Raw genomic sequence first — 12,201 nt, forward strand, 5'->3', positions numbered from 1 at the left:
CAGGGAAACCTTGAAATCTACTGGGTTCCTAAATGCCAGATCAGATGCTGGGGCAATGGTGGGGGTGGGAGGTAATGGGAAAGTAAAATAGGAATGGATCACATTTAGCCAGAAGGCCAATGTCATGACAGCCCTCTGGATATAACCAGTGGCAAGAACCATGGAGATTGGACTTGGACATTGAGGCAGTGGGACATCAAATGAGGGATTCAAAAGGCCAATTAACTAAAATTTTATGGAGCAATCTGAATTTTACTACTGGTGCACAGGAACCAGGGGTCTTCAGTGCCCACAAAACACAGGACAGCAAGGAAGTGAAGGATAAGTGTTGGCTCTCCAACAAAGCCACTGGGAGAGCCAGTGTGCAGAGGCAGGAAGGGTGGTGTGCAAAAGTAACTGACATATGCCAGTTGAAGTGGGGAGAAGATGCCAGAAGTTTGGGGCATGTGGCCAGTGTCACACTGAGGCAGTGCCACTTATCCTGAGGAGAGGACTGACAAGCAGGTTTGGGGTATCGGGGTGGCATCCAGATAGGAATAAGGCAAAGGGCACCTGCCATGGATCTCATCCACCCAGGCCCTGTGGCCCCTGTTGAGGAGGAGAGGCAGCTCAGGGGGAGGGAGGTCTGGGTACCATGGGTGCACAGCAACAGCTTCACAACCAGCAAGAGAGGCAGCCTCAGGGTGGGCAAGGCGCAGTAGAGGGACATGGCATCAGCCACTGCACATGGAAGAGACTGTCGCCAGGAGGGAGTCGATCAGCCGAGGCTGAACGTTCTCCAAGTGTCCAAGTGGCAATGTCGATGAGGCTGCAACTCTCCAGGGAGGCTGTCACTGATCTCTGTGCTATAGGACAAACTGACAACGAATTCTAGGGGTCCTGAAGATCTCAACTTCTACATCTCTGGCTCTTTTGATAAATCCACTGAGAACTTGAGAGATCTGCCAGTCTGCAGCCCATCAGTGTGTCAAGAACATGACCAATGGTGTGTTCAAGAGGCTTAGCAATGTGTGCAATACCGCACCAATCTAGAAAGTTAGCTGGAGGGATCCATTAGGTTCAGGGCTATCCCTTGATCCCCCCAGGTTTCCATGTACTCTCTATACAACTGGTCTGTGACCGAAAACAGATTTGTCACACGTGTGCATGGTTCCCAGGAGGCAGCCATTATGCACAGATACTCTGACAGCCCCAGGTCCCACAGCTTTGCCGGCACCCCACTCACCTTCAGGGATGGATACTCGGAGACAAGCGCTACCCACAAAAGGCATGGCGATGAAGGCCTGTGAGGAATGAATGCCTGTGAGTACAGATGCAGAGGAGAGATGCAACATGTGCCACAGGTCAAATAGCGTGACCGTCAAGCAGGGCATTGACCTTTTGACGATGCAATTTAGGTGCCTTGATCAATCCAGTGGAACTCTTCAGTGTGCCCCAGCAAGGGTCTTACATATTGTGGTGGCCTGCTGTGCACTGTTCAACCTAACCCAACAGAGGGGAGAAGCGTTGAATGATGAGGACATTGTTGATCATGATTCTTCCTCTGACAATGAGGATGTGCTGACCAGGTGATGCAAGATGAAGGATCCCTTGGACCACGGGTAAGGCACAATGAGATCCACACAAGCGAGGCTCAAAATACCCTAATACATAGAATCATAGAACAGTCACAGCACAGAAGGAGGCCATTCAACCCATCATGTCAATGGAGACTCTCGGCAAAAGCAACTCACCAGGACCCACTCACCCACCTTTTCTTCGAACACCTGCAATTTTTTCTTTTCAGATAATTATCGAACTCGGCTCTGAATGCCTTGATTGAATCTGCCTCCACCACAATCTCAGGCAGTGCATTCCAGATCCTAACTCACAGCGTAGAACATTTTCCTCATATTCTCATTGTTTCTTTTGACAACCTTAAATTGGTGTCATCTGATCCTGGATCCTTCCTCCAATGGTAACATTCCTGTGCTCCATGTACCCTTGTAGAAGCATTCCAATAAAGCTTTACCTGTATTTAGCCCTGCTATTGCCTCTTTTCTTTATAATTCCGGTGCAAAGTACCCAGTGAACAGTCGCAAAGATGAGGAGCTGAACTGGAGCTAAGTACCCCACTTTCAGTCCCTTGAACGGGGAAGGATGTAGATGTGAACTTATGGGGCATGAAGAATTAGAATGAGGGGCTGGAAGTTTAAGTAAAAGATTTATTGAGATGCACACAAGAAACAAAACTTAATGTCTAGACACTTAAATCACCCATCAGCTCCAAGTGCAACTAAGTGCTATCCTTCATAGAATCACAGAATCTTTACAGTTTAGAAGGAGGCCATTCAGTCCATCGAGTCTGCACTTGCTCTCTGAAAGAGCATTCTACCTAGTCCCACTCCCCTGCCTTATCCCCATAACGTTGCACATTGTTTCTATGCAAATAGCAATCCAATTCTCTTTTGAATACATCAATATCTCCATCATCCTCTCAGGAAGTTTGTTCCACACTCCAACAGCCCTCTGGATGCAAAATATTTCCCCACATCACTTTTGCTCCTTTTACCAATTGTTTTGAACCTGTGCCCTCTAGTTCTTGATGCTCTCTTGAATAGTAACAGTTTCTCACGGTTTACCCTGCCCATACCCCTAAGGATCTTGAATAACTATATTAAGTCTCCTCTCAGCCTTCCCTTCTCCAAGGAAAACAGTCCCAATCTATCCTCATAGCTATAGTTCTTTATCTCTCTTGTGAATGTCCTTTGTACTTTCTCAAATGCCTTCACATCCTTCCTCAAGTATGGTGTCCAGAACTGGACACAGTACTCCAGATGAACTGCACACATCCACACAAGTGGGGGGTATTCCATCACACTCCTGACTTATGCCTTGTAGATGGTAGACAACTTTGTGGAGTCAGGAGGTGAGCTACCCATTGCAAGATTCTTAGCCTCTTGTAGCCACAGTATTTATATGGCTAGTCCAGTTCCATTTCTGGTCAACGGTAACCCCCAGGATGCTGATAGTGGGGGATTCAGTGATGGTAATGCCATTGAATATCAAGGGGTGATAGTTGGATTCTCTCTTGTTGGAGATGGTCATTGCCTGGCACTTATGTGGTGCGAATGTTACTTGCCACTTGTCAGCCCAAGCCTGGATATTGTCCAGGTCTTGCTGCATATGGACATGGACTGCTTCAGTATCTGAGGAGTCATGCATGATGCTGAACATTTTGCAATCATCAGCGAACATCCATATTTCTGACCTTATGGTGGAAGGAAGGTCATTGATGAAGCAGCTGAAGATGATTGGGCCGAGGACACTCCCATGAGGAACTCCTGCAGTGCTGTCCTGGAACTGCGCTGACTAATGTCCAACAACTACAACCATCTTGGTTTGTGCTAGGTGGCCTGATGTTCTGGCTGTCCATCAGAGTCACCAATCTCCTGATGGGGGAAGCCAAGCACCCACCCATTAGAATCACGGCATGACTTGGATGGACTCCCCCATTGCCCACACACGGCTGCATATAACCTGTGGCAACTCTGTCAAATGTTCCTTTGCCTCTGTGCAGCTGCAGGAGTTCTCATGTCATAGATTCCAGAAGCATACCATCAGCTAGGGGTTCAGCATTGCCCTAGCCTCTGACGTCATCCAACTGCTACTTTGGCTGGTTTCAGTAATGGTGACGACCCTGAATCTATCAGATTATCATTAAAAACCCATCTGTTTCACCAGTGTTCTCTAGGGAAAAAAATCTGCCATATTTACCTGGTCAGGCCTACATGAGAGCCCAGATCCACAATGATGTAGTTGACTCTTAGCTGCCTTCTGAAATGACCTAGGAGACATTCAATTGTACCAAACCACTATAGAGAAGTCATAATGAAATTAACTGAATGGATCACCCAGCGTCAACCTCGGCACCAGAAACTACAAAGGCACATGTATCCTTGTCAACCCTGCAAAGTTCTCCTTACCAACATCTGGGTACTTGTGACAAAATTGGGAGAGCTAGCCCAACAGCCTGACATAGCCATACTCACCTTACAACCAATGACCCAGACACCACCATCACCATCCCTAGGTCAGTGCTTTTCCATTGGCAGAGCAGACCCTCTAGAGGTGGTGGCACAGTGTATACAATGGAGGGAATTGCTCTGGGAGTCCTCAACTCAACATTGACTCTGGAACCCATGAAGCCTCATTCATCAGGTCAAACATGGCCAAGAAAACCTCCTGCTTATTACCACCATCCCTCAGCTGATGAATCAGTACTCCTCCATGTTGAACACCACTTGGAAGAAGCATTAAGGGTGGAAAGGTCATATAATGTACTCTGGGTGAGGGACTTAGGACTTCATTACCCATCCCCAAGGATGACTTGGTAGCACCACCACCAACCGAAAGAACATAAAGAACATAGCTGCCAGACTGGGTCTGCACCAGGTGCTGAGAAAATCAACAAGAGGGAAAAACCTACATGATCTCATCTCACTAATCCATCTGTCACAGCTGCATCTGTCCATGACAGTATCGGTAGGAGTTACCACCGCACATTCATGTGGAAACAAAGTCCCATCTCACACTGAGCATGCCCTCCATCATATTGTGTGGCACAACCACCGTGCTAAATGGGATTGATTCAGAACAGATGTACTAGCACAAAAATGGATAGCCATGAGGCACTGCTGGCCATCAGCAGCAACAGAATTGTACATAACCACAATCTGCAACCTCATGGCCAGGCATACCCCTCAGTCTTGTTAGTCACTTTGAGAAGAAAAGAACCCCCATGAAGCCAATGGAAAGAAAACTGATGGGCAAGGTTTCACTTCTGAAAACATTTACTGTAACAAGCAAACTTAAATCAACATAATTCAAACATTAATTAAAAGGCCAAGTATATTTCAAATAAAAATGTAAATTTCATTTTAAATAGTTGATACAACAAAGATATGCCTCAATTAGTTACAAGCACTTACATTGGCACCATGTGCAATCTTAGTCTTTCAAACTCAGCCTCCACTATGTAGAATCTCTCACTTCCTATTCAAATATTGCAGTCCATGAATTGCATTCACCAGCAGCTGCATTCCATCCGATGTCCTCGGGCACAGTTCCAGCTGACAAGGCACAAGTCTATGAACTCTCTCTCACTCAGGTCACAATAGTCCTGATGGCACAAAACCCCTGGAGACTCCTTTCTCCAACCCCTTTAAACAACGTGACGTAACTCTAAAACAGCAGCAATGAGCCTTGTCTAATCCATAACCTCTTGCCCTTCATGTCTTCAGCTCTCTGTCTTTTCCAATTGTATAACACACTGTAACAGTCTGTGTTCTATTTTCAAAGACCTGCTTCACCAAAAGGATCTGTTTGAAAACTGCCAAATAGAAAACGCTTCCATTCAGAGAGAACCTTGCTTGTTTCTTCTCACATGGATTCTCTGTGTGTTCTGAACTGCCAAACAGAAAAACAGGCTGAAACTAAACACCATTGCAATTAGCTTTCTATTTACCCTTTGCTCCTTAGCTGTTCATTCCATGTCAACCTCAGGTTACATGGGCATTTTTTGGAACTAATGATGCCATAAGCAGGAAACCAATTAACCCTCTTTCAGAATACTCCCCAATTCGCCTTATTCTTAAAGGGGACATCAACCGTTCCTTAATTGGCCAGCTGCCACAAGATCATATGCGACTGGCCGCATAACTCACAAATGGAATTGACACCCACTTCCAATGTCGCCGCTGTGACCCATGCCATCAGGATAAAGTTCAGCTCCTTGATTCACCATGATCATTTCTTCCTACGGTTAACAGAAACAAGAGTAGGGTGAAGAGGACTTTCCAGCCCCTGTAGCAAATGTTCATATGTGTATACTGGAGGGCCAGCTTTCATCAGATCTTGTCATGTTGGCACAAAGGCAGCATGGTGAAAGGTAGGTATCCCACAAAGGGCAGAGAAGTTTCACCACCTCCTCAGCTTTTACAATGAAATTATAGACATCTACCTCCTAGCCACCCTCATCCTGCCATCTGACACCCGCTTCCTTCCCTCACCCCACCCACCAAACAAATGCAGCACAGAGATGTTTAATTAGTTGGTTGACTTCTACAAATGCCTTTTACAGAGAAGCAGCTGGATGACAAAGAGGAAGCTGAACTTTTGACCTGGGAGGCCATAATTAAGGAGAATTACCTGATCAAACTGAAACGCAATCAGAGCCAGAGTCTGAACCAACAAATCAGCTGTACCATGGAAAAGTGAGTGAGTGCTCATGCTCTAAATACACACCATCCCTGCCAGCCTGCTTCTGATTGCTCTCTGTTCTCCCTTCCTCCTCTCCTGATTGGGTAGGCCACCATCGCGCAGATGTCCTAGCACCGGTGCCTTGATCATTGCATCACATGCGTGCCTAACACTCTGTGTCAGAAGCATATTCTACTGATTTGAAATCTCTGTCCCTGTCTTTTGATGTTTACATTTTCCAGAGAAGTTCAACAAAACCCAACTGTCAAAGGGGAGAGTCTCCGCTTAACTGAAACCTTTTTTTGCCTCTCTCTTGCTTTCTCCTTCCACCCTCATTCCTGCTGTGGCTCTTAATTGAACCATATGCTTTCATGTGGGAAGATCCTCACATTGCATTCTTCCAAACTTTAAGCAGTTTTGATCTTTTCTTTTACAACCTTCATTTGATCATGTTTTCCAGAGTGGATACGGTGGTGGAGGCTCTTGATGTGAACAGAGAAGGCAACAAAGTGGAACAAAGAATCTGCCGCCTGGAGGAACAGGTTCTCTATATCAGGGAGGGATGGCTAGGCAAAGGGAGGACTGAGCGTGGGTACTACTCATAGTGTCAAAAAGAGGCCTGGGACATGGTGATCATGGGCCGTAACTTCCATGGAGTCAGACTGCCACTCCACTGCTAGTCACTTATCCTGAAATGCCAGCACACATTTCTCTCCCAACCTTCCAACTCAGGCCAGGTGAGGAAAGTGGTCTTCTGCCAAGTGCAGGGGAGTCAAAGGAAAGTAAGGCACCCTCTCTTTTTTACAGCACTAGCTGCCATAAAGCAGATCATTTTAAAGATCCAACCACTTTGAAAAACCAGGGAGAAGGCAAGTGAGTAAGGTAAGTGGGTAGTATGGGTGTTGGTGGTCAGCGAGGGGGAGTCAGATGGTCAGTGGGGAGGTCACATGGTCAGTGTGGGTGTTGAGTGGTCAGTGGAAGGGTGAGATGGTTAGTCGGGGGGTCGGATGGTCAGCAGGGAAGTCAGGAGAGTTGGATGTTCAGTGAGCGAGGGTCAGATGGTCAGTGAGGAGGTCAGTGGGGAAGTCACGTGGTCACTGGAGGAGGTTCGGATGGTCAGGAGGGTGGATGGGTGGTCAGTGGAGGGGTCAGGTGGACAGTGGGGGGGGGTCAGGTGGTCAGGGGGTGTCGGATAGGCCATGGGAGGGTGGGGTCAGATTGTCAGTGGTGGATTGACTATTGGGGGCAATTGGGGGTTGGAGGCATTTGGGATGTGTGGAGGATAGTTGGGGATGAGGAGGGTACTTGGGTGGTGGGGAGGATAGTTGGGGTGTGGTCAAGGACTGGGATGGTAGTCTCGGGGGGGTGGGGGTATAGTCGGGGTTGGCCGGTGTCAGGGATGGGGATGAAAGTCTGGGAGTGGGGGAGTGTTTGGGGATGGAGGGTGGGGGGTGGGTGTAGTCGAGGTGGCCCATTGTGGGGGTTGGAAGGGTAATCCAAGGGCTGGGTGAGGAGTCAGTGGTGGGTGGGCGTGGTCGGGGGATTGTGGAGGTAGCCATGGAGTTCCTTGGGGACGTCAGGAGTGTAGTTGGGGGATGGGGAGTTGATCGGGGATTAGTCAGGGGAGTTGGGATTAGTTGGTGGTGGGGTGGGCAGCCAGGGTTCCCATGATGCGTTAGGAGGGTAGTTGCAGGTGTGGGGGAGGTCAGCACTGTAGTTACCCAGGAGTTAGAAGTGGTTTTAAATATTCTAACTTTTCCTGGGTATCTATCCTTATAAGATTGCGATTTAAATCGGATGATTCACAGTGTTTGAACTTCTGAGGCAATTGCCATGCAATCTCAAGTGGAGATTTCCAGGGTGAGGGGAGGGGTGTTTTGGGGGTCCTCTGGTGCATCTTTGGGTGCCTCCTGCGTAGGCATCCCCCTCCTGAGATCCTAAGTTATCGACCTATATTTCCTAATCTTAGCATTTCAGACTCAGAATGGCCTTGAACATCTATGGAGACCCTGCTTTCCTTGGAAATAACAGGTGTCTGTGTCACTGGAGCCGTGCTTTCACTGGTAACATCAGGTGTCTGTACCACTGTGACTATTAAGGCTAGAAATTATGGCTGTAGTGTTGTCTATCTAGGTTCCTCCATTTTCCCCACACCCCATCCCACCCATGCTGCTCAATCCCATCTTTCTCTGGAAAAGTCTGGAAGGCTTCCCCTTTCCAAGGGGGTGACATTGGCAATATATTCAAAACGATTCCATGGCCTCTTCCAAAATTCACATCATGATCCTGCTCAATTTACAACATTCGGTGGCCTTGTTTCCTTTCCAGTACCCTTGCTGACATGGATTCACCTGCCATTCAATATGCTACAATCTATTTGACTTCATGTCGGTGATTCTCAATCCAATCAACTCCTGACCTATCCTCCCCCAGGCAGTTGATATTATTTTCTGTCAATCCGTAAATATCGCTTTGCTAAGACTTGGCTATAATTTGGTCTTTTAGATGATGCAGAGCATGCGGGCCTTAAATTGGATCATGAATACACTTATAGAAAAGGATTTTGGCTCCCGGGAGAGTGCGCCTGCCCTGGGTAAGTTCTCTGCTCAGTACGTTCTGTTCAATTCCCACTCTGTGATCCTTGTAGTATTCACCAATAATGGGATAAAGGAAATCTCGCAGGTGCCAACACCCCACTTGTTGGTCAGATGACAGCGTGTCCTGAATGGAAACTAATGGTGCGGTTGAACACCAAGCAGTCAATTACTGATGATTTGAGCTGTGTTCCCTACATTCCCTTACTGTAAGGGCTTGGGTTTAAGTACCGCAGTAGAGTTGGAGCCTCAAAGGATTAATCTCATGGGGTCCGTGGTTACTGTTCTGGGTGGTGTATCAAGTCTAATTCAGGAGTGCCATCATGGTCAACATTGAATGAATACTGGAGACCCAGAAGGCAAATTAGCCTCCAGAGATCCCAAGCTGCTGATACTAATAGATTTATCTGATTTAGGATTTATCCACCAACAAGACAACTGATTAAATGAGCCCATTTCAAAACTGCAGCCCCTGATAGTTAAACAGGACTAAGCAGCTGACTTACTGGATTTTCCTCCTTTCTATCATTGGTTTTTAGTTTTGGAAAGGCAAGAAAAATTAAATTGAGTGATATGGTCTCATGACAAAAATGCTCAAAAATTGTCTCTCCATTTGTTAGTTACTCCTGGCAGAGTCTCCAAATTATTAAATTAAATGTAAAATGCTTGTTGGAAATAGAGATGAGAACAGGAAAGGCTGGAAACACTTTTGGAGAGAGAAACAGATTTAATATTTCAGGTTACTGATCTTTCAGAAAAACCCAGAGCTTTGCTCTGTATTTTTCCTGAGCTGTGCCTGCCTTGGTGGTATATGATGGGCCAGTGTAGAGGGAGCTTTACTCTGTATCTAATTACACTGTACCTGTTCTGGAGGGGTTTGTAATTGACACTGAGTGCTTGAAATGTTCTACACTCCAGCACCGGTGGACCTGTGTTGATGAACACTAAGAGAGAAGGTTGATCAATAGTGTGGGTCAATGTCACTTGCTTTGTTCCATTCAGTAATTTCTGACAGTAAAAATAAAGAGGAAGAAATTGAAGATGAAGAGAAGGATCTCAAGCCTCTGCACCATGTTAATGCCCGAAGCATGATGTACCCAGATACCAACATCGAACGCTACCCTGTACCTGATGAGAAGGTCCCCTGGGAGGTATGGAATGTTGCTTGGGATCTGTGACACATTTCAGATTCAGACTTGTGCCTGTTTTAATTTCTATTCTCAGAACCTGATTGTGTTGTCACCCCATGTTTACAAGTACAATTCAAATGTTGCATTTCAGTCAGCTACTGTCTCTCCCTCTTGAGGCAATAAAGCAGTTAGTAATTCGGGTAAAGACAAGCAGGGAGGGACAGGAAGAGACAGAAAGTTTAATGGTAATAATTCATCAGGGAATAAGTTTCATGTAAATAATAGGTTAAAAAATTAAAGGCTCTTGACCTGAATGCAAAAAGCATTTGTAATAAGTTAGACAAAATTGTGGTACAAATAGAGACAAATGGTTTAGATTTAATCGCAGTTACAGAGACATGGGTGGATTTTACGAGGGTGGATTTAGTAAATCCGCATCTTACCAACATAAAACCTGGCTACCCCACAGCAATGATACTCTGCTGGGGGTGTGGCGGGAGCATATTTAGTCTAGAGTGGGACTTCTGCCCCTCAGGATTGCTTTTGGCTGGTTTCTAAAATTCTCCCAATCTTCAGGCTTACTTTGCAGTGTTCAGATCTCACCAAACAGCCAGCTTACCATTTCAGCCACTTCAAGGAGACTGATGTCTCTGCTAATGGAGCTCTTGCTTCAGTGAGAACTTCTATTGCTCTGCTACAGAAGGCTGCTTCATGGCGCAGCTGACACTCTCCTGCTGCTTGCTGCTCAGTGGCCCCTACTCTGGGAGGGCAGCCAGCAGCTGTACTCATAGGTTGTGCTGAAAGAACCTCCTGACTTTGGAACCCACTCAATGTCCCTAAGCGGATGGGGCTCCCAGAGATGGCTTTTAATTGACTGCCTCCAGGTAGATCTCATCTGATATCCTGGTACTGCCATTTCTGGGCTCCTGATCCGGATTTGAGGCTGTTGGGATTATGACCAACCCAGGAAGATTCAGGACTATGGGGTGAATTTTACAGACAGTTTGAAGGTTGGGGGAGTGGTGGGGGGAAAGGCATGTAAAATAAAGTGGCTGGCCTTCTCACCCACTCCCTCACCTGTCCCCTATAATCTGGGGGCAGGTGAGGGGTCAGGCAGCCCATCCGCCGTTAAGCCTATTGAAGCCCTTAAGTGGACAATTAACTGCCACTTCAGGGCCTCGTTCCATCTCAACTGCAATTTTTCAGTTCGCAGATACAAGGTGACTAGCTCGGCAGCTTTGACGCTGCAGGCTGCTGTTGGGCAAGAAGGGTAGGCACGCCCCCAGAACCCACTTAGGTGCAAACCAGTGACACTACTGGGATCTTCACTGGATGTGTCTCATTAAAGTGCTTATAACCCTCCCTTCTCACGGATCATCATTGTGTGAGGGCAGCTTGATGGATTCACAGCAGTTGTGTCTCCTGAGTGATAGTGACAAAGGACAAGATGTGGACAGGTGGAGGACATCCCCAACCATGCTCTTATCTCACTGGCTGCTGTAGTTTCTCATTAATGTGGTGAAGACTGCTTCAAGTAAGTTTTTGCAGTGTTCTCATTATGAGTGAACTCATTTTCCAGAGCGAGCACATACCCCCAACACTCAACCATCTTAGAGATCATGGCCTGGGGAATCATGAAGCTGGAAAATGCAAATCTGAATGCTGAAATAACTCTCGATGTGACAGGTTGGACATCCCTTCCATTGAAATGGCATGCCATTCAGGGCAAGGGGAAATGTGGCCATCTCCTCTTGCCTTCACTTTACTTCTCCTGGAATCTGGTAGCAATCAAAGTGGCATAGGCATGTCTTCCACATCATGCTTCCTCTGTGGTGTCATCCCATTGAAGCTGACCCTCATCAACCTCTTCAGGTTCCTGGTCTTCTTGATTTTCTTCCTTCAAGGAGCTCTCCTCCTCTTGTATTTCACCCTCTGGCAAGGGATCACCTCTTTATAGTGCCAGGTTGTGAAGGTCACAACGCACGACGATGATGTGTACTGTAGTAGGCCACCTGAGCAGTTCAAACATCTGAAGCACATCTTCAGAATGCCAACGGTTTGTTTGATTAGGGACCGTGTGGAGCTGTGAGCTGCGTTGTACCTCTCTTCTGAACCACTCTGAGGCCAATGCACCGGTGTCATGAGCCAGTGTTTCAGTGGGTACCCCTTATCCCCAAGCAGCCATCCCTTCAAACGTTCAGGCCCTTCGAAAATCTGAGGCACCTGGGAGTGAGATG

General features: G+C 46.9%; 1 protein-coding gene across 2 annotated transcripts in view; it reads left to right on the forward strand.

Annotated features, from left to right (window-relative positions):
• Window positions 1-12,201, forward strand: part of trpm2 (transient receptor potential cation channel, subfamily M, member 2) — a 543,973-nt gene that overhangs the window by 478,231 nt on the left and 53,541 nt on the right. For both annotated transcript variants that reach the window (XM_041200804.1, XM_041200805.1), the window contains 4 exons: window positions 6,122-6,254; window positions 6,701-6,782; window positions 8,746-8,833; window positions 9,837-9,985. In XM_041200804.1, coding sequence (XP_041056738.1) covers window positions 6,122-6,254; window positions 6,701-6,782; window positions 8,746-8,833; window positions 9,837-9,985 — 452 coding nt within the window. The remainder of the gene's footprint in view (window positions 1-6,121; window positions 6,255-6,700; window positions 6,783-8,745; window positions 8,834-9,836; window positions 9,986-12,201) is intronic.

This window comes from Carcharodon carcharias, chromosome 12 (assembly GCF_017639515.1).
Source record: "Carcharodon carcharias isolate sCarCar2 chromosome 12, sCarCar2.pri, whole genome shotgun sequence".
Classification (NCBI taxonomy): domain Eukaryota; kingdom Metazoa; phylum Chordata; class Chondrichthyes; order Lamniformes; family Lamnidae; genus Carcharodon; species Carcharodon carcharias.